The 23115-nt window shown below is 45.3% G+C and overlaps 2 protein-coding genes across 2 annotated transcripts in view; one reads left to right on the top strand and one right to left on the bottom strand.

Annotated features, from left to right (window-relative positions):
- Positions 1-20498, top strand: part of LOC122393502 (neutral ceramidase-like) — a gene marked incomplete at its 5' end in the record, with an annotated part of 33287 nt that extends 12789 nt beyond the window's left edge. The window contains 10 exons of the mRNA XM_043389561.1: positions 5482-5575; positions 9922-10022; positions 11825-11950; positions 12476-12577; positions 13584-13679; positions 15323-15493; positions 16871-16986; positions 19496-19595; positions 19773-19928; positions 20283-20498. Coding sequence (XP_043245496.1) covers positions 5482-5575; positions 9922-10022; positions 11825-11950; positions 12476-12577; positions 13584-13679; positions 15323-15493; positions 16871-16986; positions 19496-19595; positions 19773-19928; positions 20283-20324 — 1104 coding nt within the window. The remainder of the gene's footprint in view (positions 1-5481; positions 5576-9921; positions 10023-11824; positions 11951-12475; positions 12578-13583; positions 13680-15322; positions 15494-16870; positions 16987-19495; positions 19596-19772; positions 19929-20282) is intronic.
- Positions 2452-4720, bottom strand: LOC122393506 (glutamate receptor ionotropic, delta-1-like). The gene has a single exon (XM_043389577.1). The coding sequence runs from the start codon at positions 4655-4657 to the stop codon at positions 2750-2752; it is 1908 nt and encodes a 635-aa protein (XP_043245512.1). The 5' UTR covers positions 4658-4720; the 3' UTR covers positions 2452-2749.
- Positions 20499-23115: the final 2617 nt, after the last annotated feature.

Raw genomic sequence — 23115 nt, 5'->3', positions numbered from 1 at the left:
TCCAAAGAAGATATTTACCGATTGTGTGTTCACTAACAGCAACAGCAACAGTGGCTGCGTGTTTACTTACTTTTGCTGTCAACGTAATTCAACTAAACAGGGTTATCGTTTCAATGCTAATGTATTTATTGCTGCAGAACATGGTCAGAATAGTCATTATTACTACACAATGCACGCAAAAAAAAACGAACAACTTATATAAATGCGCGAAGCATCTTAACGTGCCGCAATGAACCATTTGATATTGTTCCAGCTGGGATCCAAGACGTGTTTGATTCAGAGTTTCACCCAATTTTCAGTTTTCCTCACGGTTTTCTCAATCCTTCTGGACTCCATATCCTTATTCTAACTTCTGGCTCTTCACTATCTTCATCCTCAGCTTTTTCAAACCCTAAATAAGGGGGAAGTAGGGAATTTCATCTTTCATACTAAACGCAGCCCAAAAATCAAAAACAAAAAATAATCACGGTGACAATTAATATGAACATAGTATTAATATAATATTAACACAATTTTAAGAATATAATATATGATATGATATCAAATGAATATGATATTAACTGTTGCGCCGGTACGGCATGTGGTAAATCTCTTCCCAACCTTGGGCTGTGAAAATGCAGTTTTATTCACCTCGGTTTTTGGCTACGGACCTCGTGCCTACCGGCACTCGGTCCTCCGCACAAAAACCTCGGTGAATAAAACGCATTTTCCCAGCCCCGGTCGGGAATATATATTCTCAAAGGCATTTGACTCGGTGAAAAGAATGGCACTAATCGAAGCCATGAAAAACTACAAGATACATCCAGATGTGATAAACAGTGTGGCAAATGTATACAAAGATGATGTAACATACATACGACTAAATAGCCAAACCGAACAGCGGATACCAGTCACAAGTGGCATTAGGCAGGGGTGTACTGGTTCCACCGTTCTTTTCAAAATTGTCACATATATAATCATACAAGAACTTTTGGAAACCAAACTGGGTTTTCGGAACAGGAAGATATACCTCCCATTGCTGTTCTTCGCAGATGATGGGCTAGTATTGACACAATCAAAAAATGAAATGGAAGAACTGATAAAAAAGTTGATAACAACAAGTAGCAAATATGGGCTGAAATTAAACAAGGACAAATCAAGAATACTAATATACAACATGCGAGAAGAACCAATGGAAAACAATATTCAAGGCATAAAGATAGAAAAAGAAATGAAGTACCTAGGTGTGAAAATTTGCAACGAAAGAGATATTTTCAAAGAACAAAGAAAAAACGCCATTTACAAGGCACAAAGACTTGCAAACATGACATTTAGCGTAATAAAGAAGAGCTGCAACAAGCTGCTAATAGGAAAAACTTTTTGGAAGTCGGTTGCGCTACCATCCATTTTGTATGCAGCAAAGGTAACAACAACACCCAAAAATGATGTACAAAAGTTGCAAAAAATTGAAAATTCAGTCTATAGACAGATTCTAGGGGCTCCTCTATATGCTCCGACATGTACATTACGGGGTGATGTTGGATCATCCCTCATGGAGACTAGTATAATTGAGGGACACTTACAATATATACGGAAATCATTACAAGGAAACAACAACTTGCTGAAAGAAATCATCAGACTGCAACTTGAAGAAAAAGTGACAAGATGGGCAAAGATAACAACGAAATATCTACAAGAAGCAGACTTGAATATAGCAAGACTTGAAGGAATGACGAAACAAGAACTGAAGGATAAACTAAAAAAATATGATAAAAAGAAGTGGGAGGACGAGAAAGAACAAAAGACAAGCATTTCATTATATCGAAAGTGTAAAACTGAGATAAGGGAAGAAAAAGTATATGATAACACAGCAGCCTCTGTATGCCTGTACAGGGCAAGATCGAACACATTACAAATAAAAAGCAGACAATTCCAATCAATCAACCAATCAAACAGCCTATGCGATCTCTGCAGACGAGAATCAGAAGATTTGGAACATTTTTTCTTAAGATGCGAAGCGCTCAATGATGTGAGATCTGTAATTGAGCCGTTGCAACGACCACATGTGGAAGATAGCACAGAAATATTGGCAAACCTTTTATTTAGTAATGATGAAAAGCAAATGGAGAAAAATAAACATAGTGTTTACAAGATGTGGGAAGCAAGAAGAAAAAGGATGAGGCAGTGAAGTGTCAGCAAATCAGTGCAACTATGAAAATTTAAAACTATGAAAATGATGACAAAGAATGAAAAGAAAAAGATTACGAAAACAATATTTTCAATTAAAGCCAACTAAATGGAAATAACATGAAACAAACCGAGAAAAACATCACTGAAAATGTCATATAGGTACTTGATACCTACTTTGTAGTATGTGTTCGTGTTCGTGTTGGTCGGGTTGGTCGTGTCATGTAAAACTGTTGTGTTTGTGGGGGCCGTTGCAAAGGCATTACCCAAATAAACGTCATGTCATGTCATGTATACTCAAGCAAGCTGCACTATTTTCACGCATAGCTCAGTACCTACCTTGGAAACAGCAATGTTAAGCACGCATTGTAGTAACTAGTAGCACAAATTGTGAAATCACTTGATGTACGAACCAATAATCGTACATTCTTCAGGTAAACTATACAATGCATACAGGGATTTTTTTTAGAGCATCAATACAACTTCTCAAGGTAGCTGAGGCATATAGTTAGCATGAGTGTATGCTTTATGAGATATACAAATATACACGTAATTCCCTAACAACAACATCCCCCGAATTGTTTCACCGGGATTCAATTTTACTGTCCTTAGTAACCGCATTCTTTTCAGACACTTTCTTTCCATTTCTTGGTGCATGAAAGCACTTTTGCAATGTCCTCGGCACTCTTTTAACCCATTGCCTTAGCTTACTTCCCAACCTTTGAAATCCTTTTAGCTGAAGCTCCAAAATAAACACGGCAATCGCTAGAAGATGTCCAAACACGAGGATTATCATCGGTCCTTGCAGGTGCTGCATGTTGATCGACTGTCTTTCTTCACCGTCATTTCGACAATCTTTGCGATTTCTTCGGCACGCCGCCACATTTGCTCGAAACGCCCGCAGATTGAGACTGAAGAGTGCATCGGCTAGCCATTTTTTGACGAGACCCGTGTCGATTAAACGAAGAATTACGTGATCCATGTGCCGTCGATACGGGGCGTTTTTCTGCACAGGAATTGCCAGCGGCGACGGCATGAAGGTATCCTTACTCACTACGATATCCCGTGGCCAGAGAGTACCATTTGAGTGAATCACCGTGTTACTCAGCGCGTACTCGAAGTATGCATCCTCAAAGACGTGCGCGAGCGAGTGATCCTTGGCATGCTGCTGGAAAGAAGTCGTGAGTTTGGGAACGGTGACCAGCTTTCGCCTCAGCGCCGCAAAAGTGGATCCTTGTCGTTCATCCAGCCACTCGAGGAACATCTTGTTGCTCTGAGACGCGACCAGTTGGAGGTTACTCTCCGCCAGCTGATCCATCGTTTCAATCGGTACTCCTGGAGCGCCGTTGATGAGGAATGAAGTCAGGTTGCTGGTGTACATGGTGGCAATAACAAAGGCCATGAGAAACCACACTCCAGTTAGAAGTCGGTCAGCCAGCGCCGTGATATCCCGTGATAAACTCTGCTCGACAATCACCGTGTATGCCTCCATCATGGCGAGATCCAGTCGACATCCACGCTGGAGAGCCGATACTGCACCAACCAGCACCACTGCCGTGATCACCACTGCCCAGCTGCGGGGAGACAGTGGTGCGATCACCGTCAAATAAGCAGCGAGTGGTGAGGGTCGGTGCGTGACAAAAACCGACGTCACCACCGTGAACTCTCGTAAAAAGTCGACGACGTTTGCACGTGAGTATGTTACAGACATGCCTCCCACGGCGAGGTCCGCTTTATCGTATACCACACTCGAGAGAAGACCATGCCAGCTTCCGTTCTGTAGCTGGCTTCCCCAAACGCGTTTAGGATGCTCCTGAAGCGTGGTGGTGAAATTGAGATGATCGGCAAGGACGGAGATGATGCTGGTTTCCGGTCGAAGAAGAGGGTCGACGCAGGTCCTGTTTGAGAGGACGTTCGGACAGAAGACGTAGGGATAGTAGTTGATGAACTCCACACGAAGATTTACACCGTTGAGGTTGTGGGACGCCGCCAACCCTGCAGCGGTGACGTCTAGCCGTCCGTCCTCGAATCGTGCTATCCTCCGGACCTCGATTCCTTCGGTAGAGAAAGTAATACGACGCCAAACTTCATATACATCTCCTCTTTTCTTTAAGCACAGTGGGAACGGAGCCTTAGTGAAGATCGCCTGAGACAGTGCTTCAACACAGGAGAGACCCTCGGGAGGAACTAGCACTACAGCAGAGCCAGCCCAGTAAGGAGGGACCAGACTCTCTGGCACTTGCAGACACTCTGAAGACCCAGCCCAGAGTAGCAGCGCCTCACCTGGTGGCTTGTAGAGGCTCTCCAGGAGTTGATGCTGACACGGATCACATCGCTCGGACACCGAGCAGCCCTTTTGGCAGGAGGTCTCTCGCAGGAGGGATGTCAGGGCGGTGTCTGAAATATTACCGCACGGTAGAACGTGTAGAGGAGATGATGGAAACTCGCCTGAAGTTGTCAGCTCAGTCAGAACGGCAGCGAGAGAGTTCATGTCTTGGGCTTCAAGAGAGCTTGTTAGATGTGCGGCTAGGATGAAAGTGATGAAGAATAGCAGATGAACTAGGTAGCTAGCTGCTCTTCCCGCTCTTGCTTTAGAATGTCTTGGAAGATTGGCGCCTTTCATTTCAAAGGAATAAGTAATAACTGTCTTTACACAAAACGCTTCCTTTTCTATCCAATAATCTTCCAGAGAGGGCTCTCTCCTCTTTCCACTCTATTCAACCTCCTTCCACAGCACGCTCCTTCTCTCTACCCGCTCTCTTTTCCCTCCTTCCACAACACTCTCCCCTCTATCCGTGCTCCCCCGCGCGTACCACGCAACTGAGCGTCCCCACGCTACCCCGCTCCGACCTGTACTTACAAACCGAGCTCACTGCGACGAAACCTCCTAACAAGGGCGGGGGAGGGGGAGGGGGGCAGGGAATTGATTCTGCTTACTATGTTGTTTTGGAGGGGCGAGGTAAGAGGATTTGCACCAGTGATAAACTGTTCACAGTCTGTGGCCGGTTGCACATTAGTGTATGTATTGGGGACATATATAACTCAGAAGCTGGCAGTCGATTGTATAGTGGTGGTCTAAAGTGATTGCTTTCCAATCAAAATTTCTCCTAATATGTCACCCGTAAGCTTAGTTCAGTTCATTTCAGTTTATCTTATGCGTGTGACAAACAAAACTGAAAATGCATTCAACAGTTGACCTTGGCGAGAAAGTTTAAATAACAACTCTCGAAATAATCTAAAAAGTTTTCGGGTGATTGGGTTTCAACCGAAAACGTGATGCATTTTATTGACGTATTTGTGTCTATCTGCTCTCAGGTAAAGACGTGTAAGGCAGCGATGGGTTTCAGTTTCGCTGCGGGCACCACGGACGGACCGGGAGCCTTCGACTTCACCCAGTCCGATACTACAGGTCAGTCGGACGGGTCAGAGTGGCAGGGCAGAGCTCTCTGCCGCTGGCTCAACTGAGTTTTACCGGTTTTACCAATGTTTTCAGATGTCTCGGGCTGTTTTTTTTTCTTTTAGTTTGCTTCCACCATGGCACTCCCCCATAAAAAGCTTTCGTACGTTTTCTCTACTGTGATCACAAGTGCTCTATAAGTATATGAATGCACTATCTATTACAATCTATCAGTCATGCCTTATGGATCATGTGAGGAAAGGAAAGCCACAACCGCAGTGCTTCAAAGGTAAAGCTGCCAAGTGATAAGAACCTCGCAAAATAGCTGAATGCGATTCATGATGCATATGCTTTTTAGAAGCATGCTTGCTATCCCTAGTAGCACACAACATTGATACAACATTGAGATATGTTGAAATCAGGTTGATTGTCAATATTGGTGCTTCAACACGAATTCAACATTGATTCAACGTTGATATCACGTTGATATTTGGTTGTGCTTTGTCGAATCTTGGTTGAAGTTCAACATTGTAGTTCAACATCGATACAACATTGTCCCAATGTTGAGTTCACAATATCGACAGAGGTAGAATTTCAACGTTCTGATTCAACATTGATACAACATTGTCACGATGTTGATTTCACAATATTGATAAAAGCAGAGTTCCAACATTGTGATTTAATTACTATATTGCCCCGCAGTTGTGTTGACACTTGACAGCATTAAAGGGGGCAAATGCCCCCTCGGGTGTAAGGGGTCCCATGGGCTGGCTCGACAGGTCCTAAGGCGTCAATCGGACTTTAAGGGTGGGATCACTGAGGTTCCAAATAGACGAATATGGTCGTATAGAAATAGTACCTATTGGTATCTTATATAGGCATATACGTCTTGAATATGATATATAGAGAGTTATAAAGTGAATCGATCCTTAAATAAAGATAGCTCCACTTCATAAAATCCTTTTATAACATCCTCAACCTACGTTGAATTAAGCAGCATTATTGTATCGGAATTATATTTTATTCGGGTGCCACCGGTGCCATTCAAGTATCACGGTAGTTAGTGCCTGCCTTGGTCCCCTCCCAACAGTCGTGCGCTGTGCTCTTTCAGAGACCGTACCGACTGGAATCTAGCGACCGCTGACCGTTTTGAATACTGTACGCGGCCGGCAGCGGGCGGTCCCATCCTCGCCTCCGGCTAAAGAAGGGGAGACCGCGACAGGGGATCGCGCGTCCCCCGTCCCGTTGTGCCGGCTCGCAGAGTGCGGACGGGTGTGTTGAGTGTGTTGTGTCCAGTGTCGTCTGGCGTCTCCTCTTTCGATCCGACCATGTAGGTTTCCGCCAGTTTCTGCTGTGTGACAATCAGTGCATTTATCCTAGTTATTGCAGTGATAAGTTAAAAAAAAAACTGGCGCTGAAACGTTCTCTTCAAAATGGTGGCGTTCACCGTCGTCACTCACTTGCCTGCGGCAAAGAGAAAAAGTGCTGCCGGTAGCGTCATGTAGCGTCATGACTTGAAACAGGGCCCGGTAAGTATAAAAGAATAGATTCATGGTAGTAGGACGTATTGGTACATGCGTGATGCTAAATGCACTTACATAAATATCTATTATCTGAGCTGAAAATGACTGAACTGAATTTACTCAAAGGCCCAATTTATTACCGTTGTTACATAGGAATCTCCGCTTTGTTACAGGAGTGCGAGGCTCGACAGGCGACTCAACCCCCACGGCCCTGACTCAACCGCTCAAGATGTGAAGATGGCGGAGACTGAGCGGCGGCCGAGGTTGTGTGACGTGATATGTGAAGTGTAACTGACTCGAAAAAAGTGAAGAGCTGTGCATATAGTTATCATAGAAATACATTTTTCCCCGAATATTGACTGTGACGGTGACGCTGGAATACTTTAGGTAATTACGGGATACGGGATTTCGTACACGTATAGGTCTGTCCACAACAACATCGAGACAATGTTGCATCAACATCGAGACAATGTTGAATCAACCAAGAATCAGCATCGAGACAATGTTGAATCAACCAAAAATCAACATCGAGACAATGTTGTATCAACATCGAAACAATGTTGTACAATGTTGTCCTGTCAATATTGATACGATGTCGAAATTCAACATCGTATCAATGTCGAAAGTGGCTAACAGAATTACATCGATACAACATTGTTGTCAATATTGATACAACATCGATACAATATTGATGTGCTACTAGGGATGGCGTTCTGTCAAGGTCAAAGAATGTTTTGTTGATATTTCCCAATGATAAATCGAATACCGATGCTTCAAGGTACACACACATTGACAAGCTTGCGTTACGCTTCCAGCGTATCAGCTGTACTTTTGTGCCACGTACCAAACTGTACTGGTAGCGGAAAAAACAGCATCATTGAAAGGAATACTGGGCCTTCGCTCATGCTCGAAAACATATGAGCCTCATATGCTCTCGTGCCATTATTCATTTCATCTTTTTTAACAGCAATCGTTCATTTTTACCTATACCAATGCAATATGACATTTGACTCGAATAGCGGCACTCTGTCTTTTAAAGGAAGACTGCCACCTTCAAAAAGTTTTCTCAGATCGGCCTATGATTTATTCCCTGGACAAAACAAAATTTTAGAATTCACCTGACAAAGTATCATCACGTGAATCGCGAAAAAACTATCGATTATCATACAATTATCAATCGGTTAATGTCTAGCGACAATGTTTACACATCACTAGACTTCAAGGTCATAAGATTATTACATTTTATTTGAAAAAGTAAGGTATTTTATGATTTACTAATATATGATTTCATAAGAAATTGGCCATGTTTAATTTATTTTGCATTTAACTTCGTAAAACATTTAAAAATCATGGCTTTATTTGGAATGGGTCTGGCCCATGTTAAACCCCATTTCCCACACTTTTTTGAAAAAAAATGAACTACTGAATATATAAGTTTAACTTTTATTTTGACACTCCAAAATTCTTCTCTGATCTCGAAACAATCAAAGTTTTGACATATATTTGCCAAAAGATAAGAAAATTCATGTTTCAAAGTTATCGATAAACAGTAGAGATGTCGGTTTTCTTGGACTAAAAAAATGGCATCAAACTGAACTTTGGTCTCCGATTTCTCGCAAACGGGTTCGAATTTCGGAAAACCGACTTCAGTCTGGGACATAGGTGGCTCAGCTCTAGTGAAAACCGTTTTGTGAAAAAAAGGTGGCAGTCTACCTTTAACACGCGCACCGAGGGGGGTCTGCGCCAACTTCGCACCGACGGGGGGGGGGGCGGATGACCGCCCCCCCCCCCTGAGATCTCGAGAACGAAGCAAGATAACGACAAGCGGTAAACTGCATCGGATACGCACGGACAAGGTCTACAATTTTTACCAAGGTCATTTTCAGGTCAGGTCAAAAATGACGTCACAGGGGTCGAAAAAGTCAAAATGGCGGCGCTAGATATGGAGAGAGTCTTTCTCGAATAACTTTCGAATTAGTCAAGATAGGAACAAACTAAGGGCATCATCGTGATCCTCTCGTCAATCCGCATCGAATGATATATATGTTGACCTCGAAAGGTCAAGGTCAAAGGTTGACCTCAGGTCACGTGACCTCGAGGTCATCATGTATATCATTCGATGCGTCTTGACGAGCTGAACGCAATGAGACCATCCGCGCGGCTGTATCTTGTTCCTGTACGGAGTTATTGGCAAAACACCTTTGGTGACCTTTGATGACGTCACATGACCTTACAGCTGCCCAACAGCAAAACAGACCTCAAGGTAGTGAAGGTTGATCATATATGAAGTCATGTATGGTATATGGGGCCATTCCGACCCGTTTTAGTGGTAAAAACAAGGAGTTGATTTTTCCCCCGTTGACTTATAATGGGGAGGTCGCGAAATTGACCTGACCTTAGGTCACCGATATCAAAATTCCGAGATAAACAAATTGTAGCTACTAATGACCTAATAACATCCTGCGACTTTCAAAGGCCTCCGACATCTATTGTAGCTCTGGCACGGTGACAAAGTTGCAAAAAAGTGACTTGAGGTTGGGTCATTCAAAGTGACCTGGTGACCTGACCTTAAAAGTTAGGAGGTTCAAACTTGCACACCATGTGTAAAATTGATGAGAGAATAGTCGTACCAAATTTCGCGGCGCTACGCGCCGCGGTTTTCCCGCTCTCCGCGAAAACCCTCAGGGGGGGGGGGGGGGGGCGGATATCCGCCCCCCGTCGGTGCGCGGGTTAAGGACATCTTTTTTGTTTTTTTTTGTCGTAGTTTCGGGCATTTCGGCCAAGCTCGACAATTTCCTACTGAAATCACTGACTGAAATATCTCATCATTGACAGGCAACGAGTTCTGGGACACGATCCGAGACATGATCAAGAAGCCCTCTCCGGAACTGGAGGCGTGCCACAAGCCCAAGCCGATTCTGCTGGCTACCGGAGAGGTAACAGAGACTGAGAGAGAAGAGAGACTGTAAGAGAGACTGGGTGCTTCTCTGAGGTGTAATCCAACGGTGTTCTATTTTTATATATGTAGATTAGTGTAGCTCATGTAGGGACAGAGTTCATAGTTTGTTGGCTCTTGGCAAGCCGGTTATGATCAGATGCCAAGATAAAGGCGAGATGAGTTTCCATGAAGCTGAAGTTGATAGTTCACTTCATAGATGGCGCTAGTGGTAACGCCTGCAGGTATGCTGTACCGCAAGGTTTCAGCCAACAATTCGGAACAAGCGTAGTTCGCATGCAAATTAAACGGATTTGCGGACATCGAGTTTCTTTTGGTGTGTATCTTTTTGATAACCAAATGGCAAAAGTATGGAATTGTTTTTTTTTGCGCTTGTCTCTCATAGTGTCCGGTACATTGCGACACATCGACGTGCTGAGGGCATATGCACGTATAGTAGGGCTCATGAATCTAATCAATACTAAACGCAGTCACTCACCCTTGCTGAAAAGCTTTCATCACCTTCAGTGAATACCGTCCTTACATTTTCCCCCGGCGTCTCATAAGCAATTGTGGTCGACTCTGCATAGGCTTCCGAGCGGCCACATTTAGCTAGGTAAAACAGTAATCAGTTATTAACTTCAAGTGCATGTCAGGTGCAGGCGAACTCTTCACTGATTCAGGCTTTTGCCTTCGGTCTTTTCGAGACGATATACCTATGCATTTACAAGGAAACTGCCGTGTTCTGTTGGGGAAGGAGGAAGAGGGTGGCACAATTGCTCATTTTCCACGGACTGATTGTCCAATGTCCATTGTTCAGATATAAGCGTCATGTTTGAAATGCTGGAAAAAAGTCTGTAGTGGATTCCCGCTTTTCTTCTCGTTTTTCTTCCCGCGTGGCTTCTATAGTGTATTGTAGTGTAGTGTGGCGTAATGTATATAGTGTAGTGTAGTATGTATAGTCAACTACAGAATGATGTTCCACTTTTCACAGGCAATTATTTGCCTCTAGTGGTAGGCTGTGCCGCATCACACGGGCTGAGTTTACAAATTATAGCTTTGTCCCAATGCTCACAATCGACACGCTTAATTGCGTGGTAAACGGCACAACTTAGCGCTCCGGTCATCTGATAGCTTCTGAGGAGTGGAACATCATTCTGTAGTCGACTATAGTGCGATGCCTGTAGTGGCTTACGTCGATCTGAGCAGTCTGTATCGGAAGTGTTGCCGTTTTCACAAAGAGGCCGGTAGCAATTACCTTCAATTACAGACACAAATAACGTGCAATGTGTGACAAGCGCCTGGACAGGAACCATTTCGCAGCCGGCTACCAGTCTGTTCAAAAGCTGCGGAAGATGTTAGCTGTAGATTTATGTGCACATTGCGCATTTCACATTGCATGTGCACAATGCACAATGCACAATGCATTTATTGCATAATGCACATTACACACGCTTCTGTATACTGTATAGGGTAACGACGTCTGGAGATAATATTGCGTGAAGTTAAGGTCGTTCCACAAATGCACTTGACTTCCGTATTAGGTCCATGTTTCATAGCTATGATTCATTTATTTATTTATTTATTTATTTATTTATTTATTTATCAGATCGCCAACAGGCCATGTATCCATTTACAGATGAAGTCAAAGAATTATGTGCATTACATATTTGGTATTTACATTTTATGTCTTATAAATTTGTATATTTTTCTTACACGTCGCTGCTGAACTTACAGTTTTCGATCAAATACATCATATAATAGATATTGACCCGACTGTTTATTATTTTTCTTTCCGGGCAGATCGAGTACCCGTACGCATGGCAGCCCCAAATCGTGCCCGTTCAGCTGTTGCGACTGGGTGACGTCATCATTATCGGCATGCCCGGCGAACTGACCACCATGGCCGGACGGCGGATCAGAGAGGCGGTAAATATGACGTCACTGGGTATCATAAGATCTAAGAGGCGGTAAATATGATTTACTGGTTACGACAGGATCTAAAAGGTGGTATTGTCGTCACTCGGTACAGTTAATCTGGATGACGATAATTATGACTAAATTGGCTACTGTAGGTTCACGAGACGGCTAATTTTGCATCACTGGGTACCCGCGATACATTGAGTTTAGGGTGTTTAGAGAGGCTGTAAATGTAAATTAGATCAATTTGCTATTTCACAATAACGGTGTAATGTCTCTCCTCACCGTCTTGGTCATTCCCCTCTTACCCACCCTGTCAGGTGACCTCTCATCTACCGTCTGCATGCTTATACACCCCACCCCTGAAATGGACTTTCCCCTTCCGCCGTACGTCTGCTGATTGGATCCCTCAACTGACCTTTTTCCCTGTCCATTTCACGAAGGTTCATGATTTTAAAGAATGCTTTGACGGAAAGTGTTCTCTAATAGTAAGCAACATTCGGTTACCATCTAATTATCATCCTCTCCCGGCAGGTGACGGCTAGGTACGCTGAGGCCGGTGAGACGGTGAAGGTGGTGATCTCGGGTCTGTCCAACACCTACTCCGACTACATCACTACCTACGAGGAGTACCAGGTGAGTAAATCCGACTATATCACTACCTACGAGGAGTACCAGGTGAGTAAATCCGACTACATCACTACCTACGAGGAGTACCAGGTGAGTAAATCCGACTACATCACTACCTACGAGGAGTACCAGGTGAGTAAATCCGACTACATCACTACCTACGAGGAGTACCAGGTGAGTAAATCCGACTACATCACTACCTACGAGGAGTACCAGGTGAGTAAATCCGACTACATCACTACCTACGAGGAGTACCAGGTGAGTAAATCCGACTACATCACTACCTACGAGGAGTACCAGGTGAGTAAATCCGACTATACCACAACCTGTAGGAGTACCAGGTGAGTAAATCCGACTACATCACTACCTACGAGGAGTACCAGGTGAGTAAATCCGACTATACCACAACCTGTAGGAGTACCAGGTGAGTAAATCCGACTACATCACTACCTACGAGGAGTACCAGGTGAGTAAATCCGACTATACCACAACCTGTAGGAGTACCAGGTGAGTAAATCCGACTACATCACTACCTACGAGGAGTACCAGGTGAGTAAATCCGACTACATCACTACCTACGAGGAGTACCAGGTGAGTAAATCCGACTACATCACTACCTACGAGGAGTATCAGGTGAGTAACTCCGACTATACCACAACCTGTAGGAGTACCAGGTGAGCCCTACTACAAAATACTACTACATCATAACATTCGAATAGTGTCAGGTAAATTCGACAAAACACTTCAAAATTTAATACAGAATTGAAACCAAACTGGAATAGTTTCAAGTCAGGTATTAAAATGACAATAAGAAGTGTCTTGTCGCTAACGGCGTGATCCCGTATCTTGAAAAGGCATTCTACGATGCAACAGTAGGCTCCCGTTTTTCACACTCATGTGTGTGGTGTTTTATATATCTAAAGAAGACACTCATTCTCTTTTAGAAACAATGCCCAGCTGCTATGTTACGGTTCAAAACGTTGATATATGTTTGGTGTTTTTGCGTCCACAGAAGCAGCGTTACGAGGGCGCTTCCACCGTGTACGGTCCCCACACCCACCAGGCGTATCTGCAGAAATTCCAGGAACTCGCCACCGCGATGATCCAGGTGGGGGACGTTTACCATCATTGCTCATACAACAGTTAAACCCTCGCCGGCACAGGCCATTTTGAGTCCTTCGACGGCACAAGGGGGGTTGGTAGTGGTACGATCCCCCTCGCGTTTGGCCCCTGATGGAGCAAGAGCTTCGCGGTAAAAACGATCGTGCTGCCTGTCACGAGAGGAAGCCAATGATACCTAACTTTAAGGTCCTAGGTCATCGGTTGACCTTCCAGGTCAGGTCAATGACCCAAAAATCGGGAATATCGGAACTTGTTAGAAAGTCGTAAAGTGTGGCTGCTAAGGGGTTTTCCGGAGTGCTGATCACGAATATCGTGTTTGTTTTGATCACAGATGATGTCGTTAAGCGTTTAGACCAGGTCGGGTCAGGTCAGGTCAGGTCAACCGGTAGGGGTCGTTACGGGTATTCGTAGTACCTGTCATCCGCCTCTGACAGCTTCGTAACAGGTTACGAAGGCACCAAAACTACTTCGTAAATGTTCAAATGGTTGCTAAATTCGAATTCAGCTCCAAAAACTAGCCTAGAAACATGTAAAACTCGAAAAAGTGAACCGAGGTCACCAAAGGTCAATGGCCTGACCTGACCTTCAGGTGACCTTGACACCCACCCTAATGCATGGGAGCAACATCATATCACATGTTTGAACGTTTGAAACCACGAAAAGCTTGCAAACGCGCGGCTAATGCGAGCCGACATGCGCCGAATCGCGATTCCGGCCAAACATGGTCTCGGAAAAGAGGTCACAGGTCAAAGGTAATTTGGGTCAGGGTCATGCAATTTTCAGGTAGGTGTAAAATTGATCAATGCGAAATTATATCTTAATGCGTCTTAGCACTATGAATGAATGACACTCATTGCCGTTTTTTATGAGCCCGTCTTTAGCTGCTCGTTCATAAAACGTCAACTACTGTTCTGAAATGAACAATCAAGTAGCTTCTAGCCTTCTACCATTTCTACCTAAATCTTCGCTGGACAATTCGATCCTATCTTCCTTTCTTCTCTGGACACTTACGAAGCTCTTATCACTAACAGAATCCCCAGCTAATTCCGTTCGTTAGGCGGCACGGGCGGACATCGATAGCAGCGCCTCTATCGGTCACTAGGGAAAGCTGGGCTCATAGGCGACGAAATACCGGCTGAGTTGTCACAAGTTAAATAGGTTTATAGACATCCGTCTTGTGAAAAAGTTGAATTTTTGCCTTCAATATTTCTACAGGCAATTTTAGAAGTGCCCTCACATAGATTACAAAACCGTTTAAATTATTTTATTCACTTCAAGCCTTCCCTATTGTTCTTGATGATGCGGGAACTATTTCTAATTAGTGTTTCTAGCTTAGTAAAAGAACATATTGTGCAAAAGATGAAAAAAGCATAAATGGAAGATTTTAAATGCAATTTTCTGTAAAAAAATTATGGTAAATTCTCTACACATCAAGGAAAAGGTGCATGCTAACTGATAATTTAAAGTTCTTGGGGCCAGTTGGTTTCTTCTTTTCTTACGTCGCCCCAATGGCCGCGAATACACTTGTGATAACGCCTATCGTTGTTTTTATTTGAACATCACTCTTAACACCCTATCGACTTTAATTTATGATCCCAATCGCTGACAGAGCCCCCTCCCCCCCCCCAGGGTACCCCGGTGGTGGACGAGGCCCAGCCCCCTAACCTGCTGGACGTTCAGATGAGCTTCGTTCCCGGTGTGTTGTTTGACGCCGCCCCGCTGGGACACCACTTCGGGGACGTCACGCAGCAGCCGACCGCCGGCGCCTTCTATCCCGGAGAGACGGTGGTCGTGAAATTCGTGAGTCGAAGGGGGGGGGGGGCTTGTGTGGTGGCTGTGGGGCTGGGTTTTAATGGCTTCTTGATTTATGTACCGCTAAGTTGCGTCAGGTTTTTTCCATGATACCTTTCAATGCACTCAGTCCGGTGTCTTTTGAAATACGATGATTGATTAACGGTGCCTTGAATCATTTATTTAACTTATTTTGGAGCTTACAATCCCTTACCTTCGTTGTCAGGTTATAACACTGAACGAAATAATGAAAGTACGATACCTCGGGCAATTTATAAAACCTCTCAAGAAAACTCAATTAACCCTATTCCTGGCGGGCTCCGCCGGGACAAGAAACTGGCGGGGGGGGGGGGGGCGATTCGGCCCCCCCCTGAGATCTCGAGAACGAAGCAAGATAGCGACAAGCGGTAAACGGCATCGGATACGCACGGCCAAGATCTACAATTTTTACTAAGGTCATTTTCAGGTCAGGTCAAAGATGACGTCACAGGGGTCGAAAAAGTCAAAATGGCGGCACTAGAAATGGAGAGAGTTTTTCTCGAATAACTTTCGAATTAGTCGAGATAGGAACAAACTAAGGGCATCATCGTGATCCTCTCGTCAATCCGCATCGAATGATATATATGTTGACCTCGAAAGGTCAAGGTCAAAGGTTGACCTCAGGTCACGTGACCTCGAGGTCATCATGTATATCATTCGATGCGTCTTGACGAGCTGAACACAATGAGACCATCCACGCGTCTGTATCTTGTTCCTGTACGGAGTTATTGGCCAAAAACCTTTGGTGACCTTTGATGACGTCACATGACCTCACAGCTGCCCAACAGCAAAACAGACCTCAAGGTAGTGAAGGTTGATCGTATATGAAGTCATGTATGGTATATGGGGCCATTCCGACCCGTTTTAGTGGTAAAAACAGGGAGTTGATTTTTCCCCCATTGACTTATAATGGGGAGGTCGCGAAATTGACCTGACCTTAGGTCACCGATATCAAAATTCCGAGATATACAAATTGCACATACTGGTACCCTAACTAAACCCTGAAGAGAAGAAATTGATCGGTCAAAAACTCTAGCTCTGGCGTGATTGCAAACTTTTCTGAGGTAGCGTCACCAAACCGCCTCTGGTGACCTGACCTGAGGTCAGATCAACTCAAAATTTTCAGACATGTTGCGTAGAAGCCTTTTAGGAAAAGTCAGAAAATTTGAGCTTCCTAGCTCAACGCGTTTGGGAGATATAACCAAAAAACCTCAGGGGGGGCTCCTGAGGCCCCCCCCCCCGCCAGGAATAGGGTTAAGTTCGATGAAAATAAGGACTAGCATTCCCGTTTGCTACGGTAATTTACACTAGCAAGTTTACTTACGTATTTTTCACCGTTTTCCGCAGGTCTCCGGCCATCCGCGCAATAATCCGATGACTGACAGGTCCTTCCTGGAGGTTCTCAAACTTCAGGAGGACGGCAGTTGGGCCGTGGTGGCCACAGACGCCTCCTGGGAAACATTGTGAGACACGGACGGGACTTGGCTAGTTACGTTGACTTATCAGTGTAGCAAATGACATCTATACCGAGGCCTAGGGCACAGCTTAACTCATCCGTAGTTTGGCGAATGTTATGGCAGAGGAACCCCAACTGTCGTTTAAGAAAAGTACCGTGTCTAATAGAGTTTATGCTTTGGAGTATCTTGCAAAGCTTTGTGTGTTTTGCAACAAATTTATTTCAACTTTGTTTGACGAGAATTCAGGCGCAACACATCTATTACAGTGGTCGTTTGTAACGTTTTATTTTTACTTAACCCTCGCGGGCCCGGGGGGGGGGGGGGCGTTTTTCGCCCTCCCTGGCGAATATTTGCGATAGCTCCCGAACGCTTAGGGATAGGAAAGCGAAACTTTCAGTACCTTTTCTCCCATCAATTTGAATTCTAAAGTAAAAAATTTGGACCTAGCCCCCTTGATGACGTCACAAGGTCCATTTTTTCTAGACCCCTGCACGGCAAACTTCGGCGTCACAGACGCAAACTTCAAATAGCTGCTAAAAATAGAGTTTTAGAGATAAAGACAAATTACGAGCACGGTTGTGTAGCGTTTGACATAGAGAAAAACAGAAAAATAGTTTTGGTGACCTGAGGTCAGAGGTCAGGTCAACGACCCCGAAATGTGGTTTTAGTTTTTCGCAAATAACTTCGACAACATGGTGTGTCAAAAGTGGAAATAGCCGGTGCGCCGTCTGGCAACCCGGCAGCCCGCCGCCATAGGGAAATTCATGCTTTTTGTCGCTTTTTCGCTCCTTATGAGTCACTTGATCTAATTAGAGCTTAACTAGGAACGAGGCGGGTCACTTGGACGTATTCCGGAGCCGAATACGGTGTTTTGGAGCCAATACCTGGGAAACCCTACCCGCCCAATGCGAGTATTTAAGAGTCTGCATGCCCAAATTAACGTTGAGCGCGGCCGTTTTCGGTCGGTTTTCCGCGACCTTGTGGCGAAATCGCCTTATTTATTCAACAAGGGTGGGCTAATTCGCTTAACTAGGAATGAGGCGTTGAAGAGAATTATTCAAGGAATAGAGCTGTGCAAAAATATTATTTGTATTGTTAAAACTGTATCCGCCCTCGAACGATAAATATTGTTGACCCATCAGAAACACAGCCCCTGGTATGCGTTTGGACTTGGCTGGATCTAATATTAGCGAGTATCTGCTAATGCAGTTTCTTGGCTTACACAGTACGCACACAAGCATACATACTTCCTGCCCTTGGTTATTCCTCACTTGAATGAAAATTTTGCTATAATAACTATTCCAAGCAGTTAACAGGTTTTAGTGCAGTGCCAAGTCGGAACCGTTCAGCGCCGCCAGTCTCCCAGGCGGCGCGTAGCGGCCGCCGCCGGCCGCCGCGCCGCCGCTCTGGCAGGGTGTTTGACTTCATATCTCTGTTGCTAGAAAAGTTGTGGACCGATTTACTTGATTCTTGCATGAAAAGATCCGCCATTCAATTCTTAGCAGATAACGAAAATTTGACGTCAATTGCACGATCCGCTGCCCATATTGTGGTACTGCCATCTATTGACAAGGCTGGCGAACTAAAGCCGGGCGGCTATTTCCACTTTTGACACACCATGAAATGGTCCTAGAGCTACGGCAGTGGTACCATCGCATTCGCCTTGTCAAGCCGCGTCGAATGATATATATTTTGTTCGGAAAAGGTCAAGTTTTATGTTGACCTTATGTGACCTCGAATGACCTCTGGTTGACCTTGACACATGAAAGGTCGTTTATGATGGATTTGTACCCGCTGATCACGAATCTGGCATTTATTTTCCTCTAAGCCTTCATTTAGAGCTTCCGGATGGCAAAATTGTCTTATTTATTATTAGGTACCTACTAACTTGAATTAGTGAAATAGCCTCTAGCAGGGATACTCTTCAGTGACCTTGACCTTTGAGCAGCCTTGTATCGTAAGATGAACCACAAATAGGGAACTGATAAGCCTCAAAACATTTCAAAACATCTTGGAAGTTAGCACGCAAGATGTGCGAAAAAATGCCAAGTTTGAGGTCAATTTTGAGCGTGACCTTGACCTTGACCTTTCACTCTGAGCACATTTTCAGAATCCTCAGATTCTCTTCTTTCGTTTGACACCCAATTTTCCGGTTTGATGCCGCCTGCCGTCTTCTAGAAGGCTTACTTTCAGATCACTACACATGTGCCGGTTTTTGCCTTTGACCTTGACCTCTGACCTTGAAAATTGACCTGAGGTCAAAAATTTTAGGTGCTTTAGAATCGTCTCGTAAGGACCTTTCGTTTGGTATCGCTTTTGTTTCCGTAGCTCCCTTATTTACGGAGTTAGACAGGGGGGGGGGGCGAAAAACGCCCCCCCCCCCGGGCTGCGGTGGTTGGGATTACCCCCCGGGCCCGGCCGGGTTAAGTTATTTCAGCGTTTCGGAGCTTGTCTGTTATTCTGGCACACCATGCCATCCATTTCACGTCCGATCGTTTTCTCCGTTCTGTTTCAGCTTCAAGTGGAGCCGCACGGACGTGCTGCTGGGACACTCGGAGGTCACCATCACCTGGAACATTCCTGTGGACGCCGCGGCGGGCACCTACAAAATCAGGGTACGGAACAGCCGGCGGTGTTTCACGGCACGCTACATCTCTTTCAATTGAATTCAATTCAACGGGCTACATCTCTTTCAACTGATGCATCGTGTTCCTACTTTACTTACCCACGGTTTATACCCTTCATGGGACGAATTATCCCTCCGGCCTGACTTTTGCCTCCATTTTCTTCAGCACATGGGCTACCACAAGCCGGCGGTGGGGATGTTCAGAAGAGCCGTCTACTACATGAGGAGCCTCTTCACCGGCCTGTTTGGTAGGATGCTGGGTCGCGCCGGCGCCCCGCCTCAGTCCACCTTCTACTACGAGGGGGAAACGGATACGTTCCAGGTGGGTGCCGGTGGAGGAATTTTGGTTTGGTTTATTCGCAAATCAATATAGTTTGATTTACCCAATGATAGATGAAGTCAGATTAAACAGACATATTGCACACTCGCCCAGCACGTAACAAATCGTATAAAGTTCTTCTTTCGAAATGCTAGCTTTTGTTTTGTGTTTTTTTTTATGTGGACGTTTTTGTCAATTAGAAATAGTAGCAGGTTTCGGAAGTACTAAACCATTGATTGAAACGTTTACCGCGTTTCACGTTCCATGCTTCCTGCCATATTTCTCTAGCTGTATGTTTGGATTTACATGCATCTCTCTAGTCAAAATTGTAACTGGCGATTTTTCCTTTTGTCACAGATTGCCCAGCCCTGGCTAACTCTTCGTTCGTTCGGCAAATAACATCCTTCAGGTAACTTCCGTACCGCAAACTAAGGGCATCTCTTCAGTGTCTCTTTGAACCAGGAAGGCACGGGCATTATGAATTGTTTGTGATGGTGTGTTGGGAGATTTTATGATGTAATTTAAGTTGTTTTAGGCGGTGGGATCGAGTGGTTTGGCCGATTTTACCCGTTTTAACACGCGCAGTGGAAGGGGGGGGGGGCGGATTTCGCCCACCCCTCCTGTTTTTCGCCAATAACTCGCGCCGCAAACATAATATTAATGTGAAATTTCGGCTACCTGTCCAGAATTGAATTGCGGATCTTCTCGTGCAAGAAATAAGAAAATCGGTTCACAACTTTTCTAGTAATAGCGGTGTAAAGTCAAACATCCTGCCGCCGCGGCGGCGCGGCGGCGCGGCGGCCGGCGTTAGCCGTTACGCGCCGCCTGAATTGTAGACTGTGCCGTAGGGTTGTTCAAAAAAACCGAATTTTGGAAAAGTATATGGGCTCATGGCTCATGTGGTGCGATATTCTTTTCTGAGACCAATGATGCCCTTTTTACTGAAAAGTATTAACTGTTAGGGGCTCCTCAAACGGCTTAAAGAGGACCATGTTACGCCCGCCGACCGGCCGGTGTCAATAAGGGCGAGAGTTCGACGCCGCACGGCGGCGGCAGCGCCTTATCGGCACCGCGCGCCACGACATCTGCCGGGCGGCCGGCCGGGCGGTGGGAAGTTATAAGTGCGTGGTCTTATTGCACACGATCGGGGTGAGCTATCCCATGTTTTCGGGGCGGAAAGTTTCAGTGCAGCATCGGTGCGTCTGCCACGGTGGTCTGTGTCGATGGTATAGAAAATAACTCAAGCAGAGCTCAGAAAAGAATGAATGATTCCGGGTAGTTGCCTCGAAATAATCCGTTTCAAGAATACGCTGCCTTCTTAACGTACCGTATCACTTGTTAATTCTTCAAAAAGCAAACTCTGAGCAATTACACACCTCTTTGCATTGCTGTTGACAATTTACGTTAGTTTTTGACGGTGGCTCGCACCCCCAATATGCTGCCGCGCAACTTTATTCCAACGGCGAAACGGCAACTTCGCGAGAATCGAAAATTCACGATATACGTACAGCAGGGGCTGGCAATGCAGTATGCACAAGGACAGAATATGGAGGAGACCCGACAGTCATCGGCCCAAGTTTGGGGGTGGCTTTGACGAGCATATGCGTCACCAATGTCATTATTCAGATACGTTGATGTCAGATGCTGGGGCAACAGAATCGACGCCAGGTGTAACTTAGATTAGCGGGTCGAAAGAAAACATAACATGTTTGGGGATGACAGAGTGGCCACCCTGACAGTGTGACGAAGTGAGACATGAGTAGAGACATTAGCCGGAGTACCTACTCATATAAATCAAGCGCCGTTTATCCAATCCTTCGAGCATAAGCGACGCCGGCAGTCCGGCCAGGGCGGCCGTGCCCACCGATGCCGATCAAGACCCGAATCCAGACCCGGCATAGAACACAGCTCTGCCCTGACGTGACACATTACCCCGGTGTGTCACTCATGACGGATAGACCAATGCAGGAGCCTTGCCAGCTCCTGTTGTACCTACTTCGTTAAATTTTCGATTCTCGCTAAGTTGCCGTTTCGTCGTTGGAATAGAGTTACGCGGCAGCATATTGGGGCTGCGAGCCACCGTCCAAAAGCAACTTAAATGGTCAACAGCAATGCAAAGAGGTCTGTTATTGCTCAGAGCTTGCTTTTTGAAGAATCAACAAGTGATACAGTACGTTAAGAGGGCAGCTGTATTCTTGAAACGGGTTATTTCGAGGCAACTACCCGGAATCATTCATTCTTTTCTGAGTTCTGCTTGAGTTATTTTCTATACCATCGACACAGACCACCGTAGCAGACGCACCGATGCTGCACTGAAACTTTCCGCCCCGAAAACATGGGATAGCTCACCCCGATCGTGTGCAATAAGACCACGCACTTATAACTTCCCACCGCCCAGCCGGCCGCCCGGCAGATGTCGTGGCGCGCGGTGCCGATAAGGCGCTGCCGCCGCCGTGCGGCGTCGAATTCTCGCCCTTATTGACACCGGCCGGTCGGCGGGCGTAACATGGTCCTCTTTAAGCCGTTTGAGCAGCGCCTAGCAGTAATACTTTTCGGAAAAAAGGGTATCATTGGACTCAGAAAAGAATACCGCACCACATGAGCCATGAGCCCATATACTTTTCCGAAATTCGGTTTTTTTGAACAACCCTACTGTGCCGGGGCGGGACGGCTCCGTCTTTACATCGCGCTCCTTACCGGTGATTATATTAGATTCGCGTCAAATTCGGTGAGAAGACTGAGAAATGTACAGGCAATCATATGGTCAAAGAATTTTGAAAATCGGCCGGTAACAATTTGAGTTATGAGTGTGTAAACACAAAATTGTGATTGCCGCGTTTCCCGCGTCGGCCGATGCCGCTTCAGCCGGCGACATCTTACCCTTAGCAGGCTTCTAACTGCCACATTTATTGTTGGATTATCTAGAAATTCACCATACATACTCACAAATGTTTGTTCTTTCGTATAGTGAAAGAAAAAAGAAAATCGGCCAGTAACTTTTTGAGTTATCGGCGTGTAAACGCAAAAAAGTCGCTCATATGGCAGATTTGACCACATTTGACCTCATTTGACCTTGAAGATATTGACCTAGGGTCATGAAATTCACACACAACAGAGTTCTCCATGGCCCCCACCTACCCTCCAAATTTCGTCTTTCTAGCTCCAGCGGGAGCTGAGATCTTAGGGGGGG

Source organism: Amphibalanus amphitrite, unplaced genomic scaffold (assembly GCF_019059575.1).
Source record: "Amphibalanus amphitrite isolate SeventyFive unplaced genomic scaffold, NRLGWU_Aamphi_draft 000538F_arrow, whole genome shotgun sequence".
NCBI lineage: Eukaryota > Metazoa > Arthropoda > Thecostraca > Balanomorpha > Balanidae > Amphibalanus > Amphibalanus amphitrite.
This window is presented reverse-complemented; position numbering and strand designations above follow the sequence as displayed.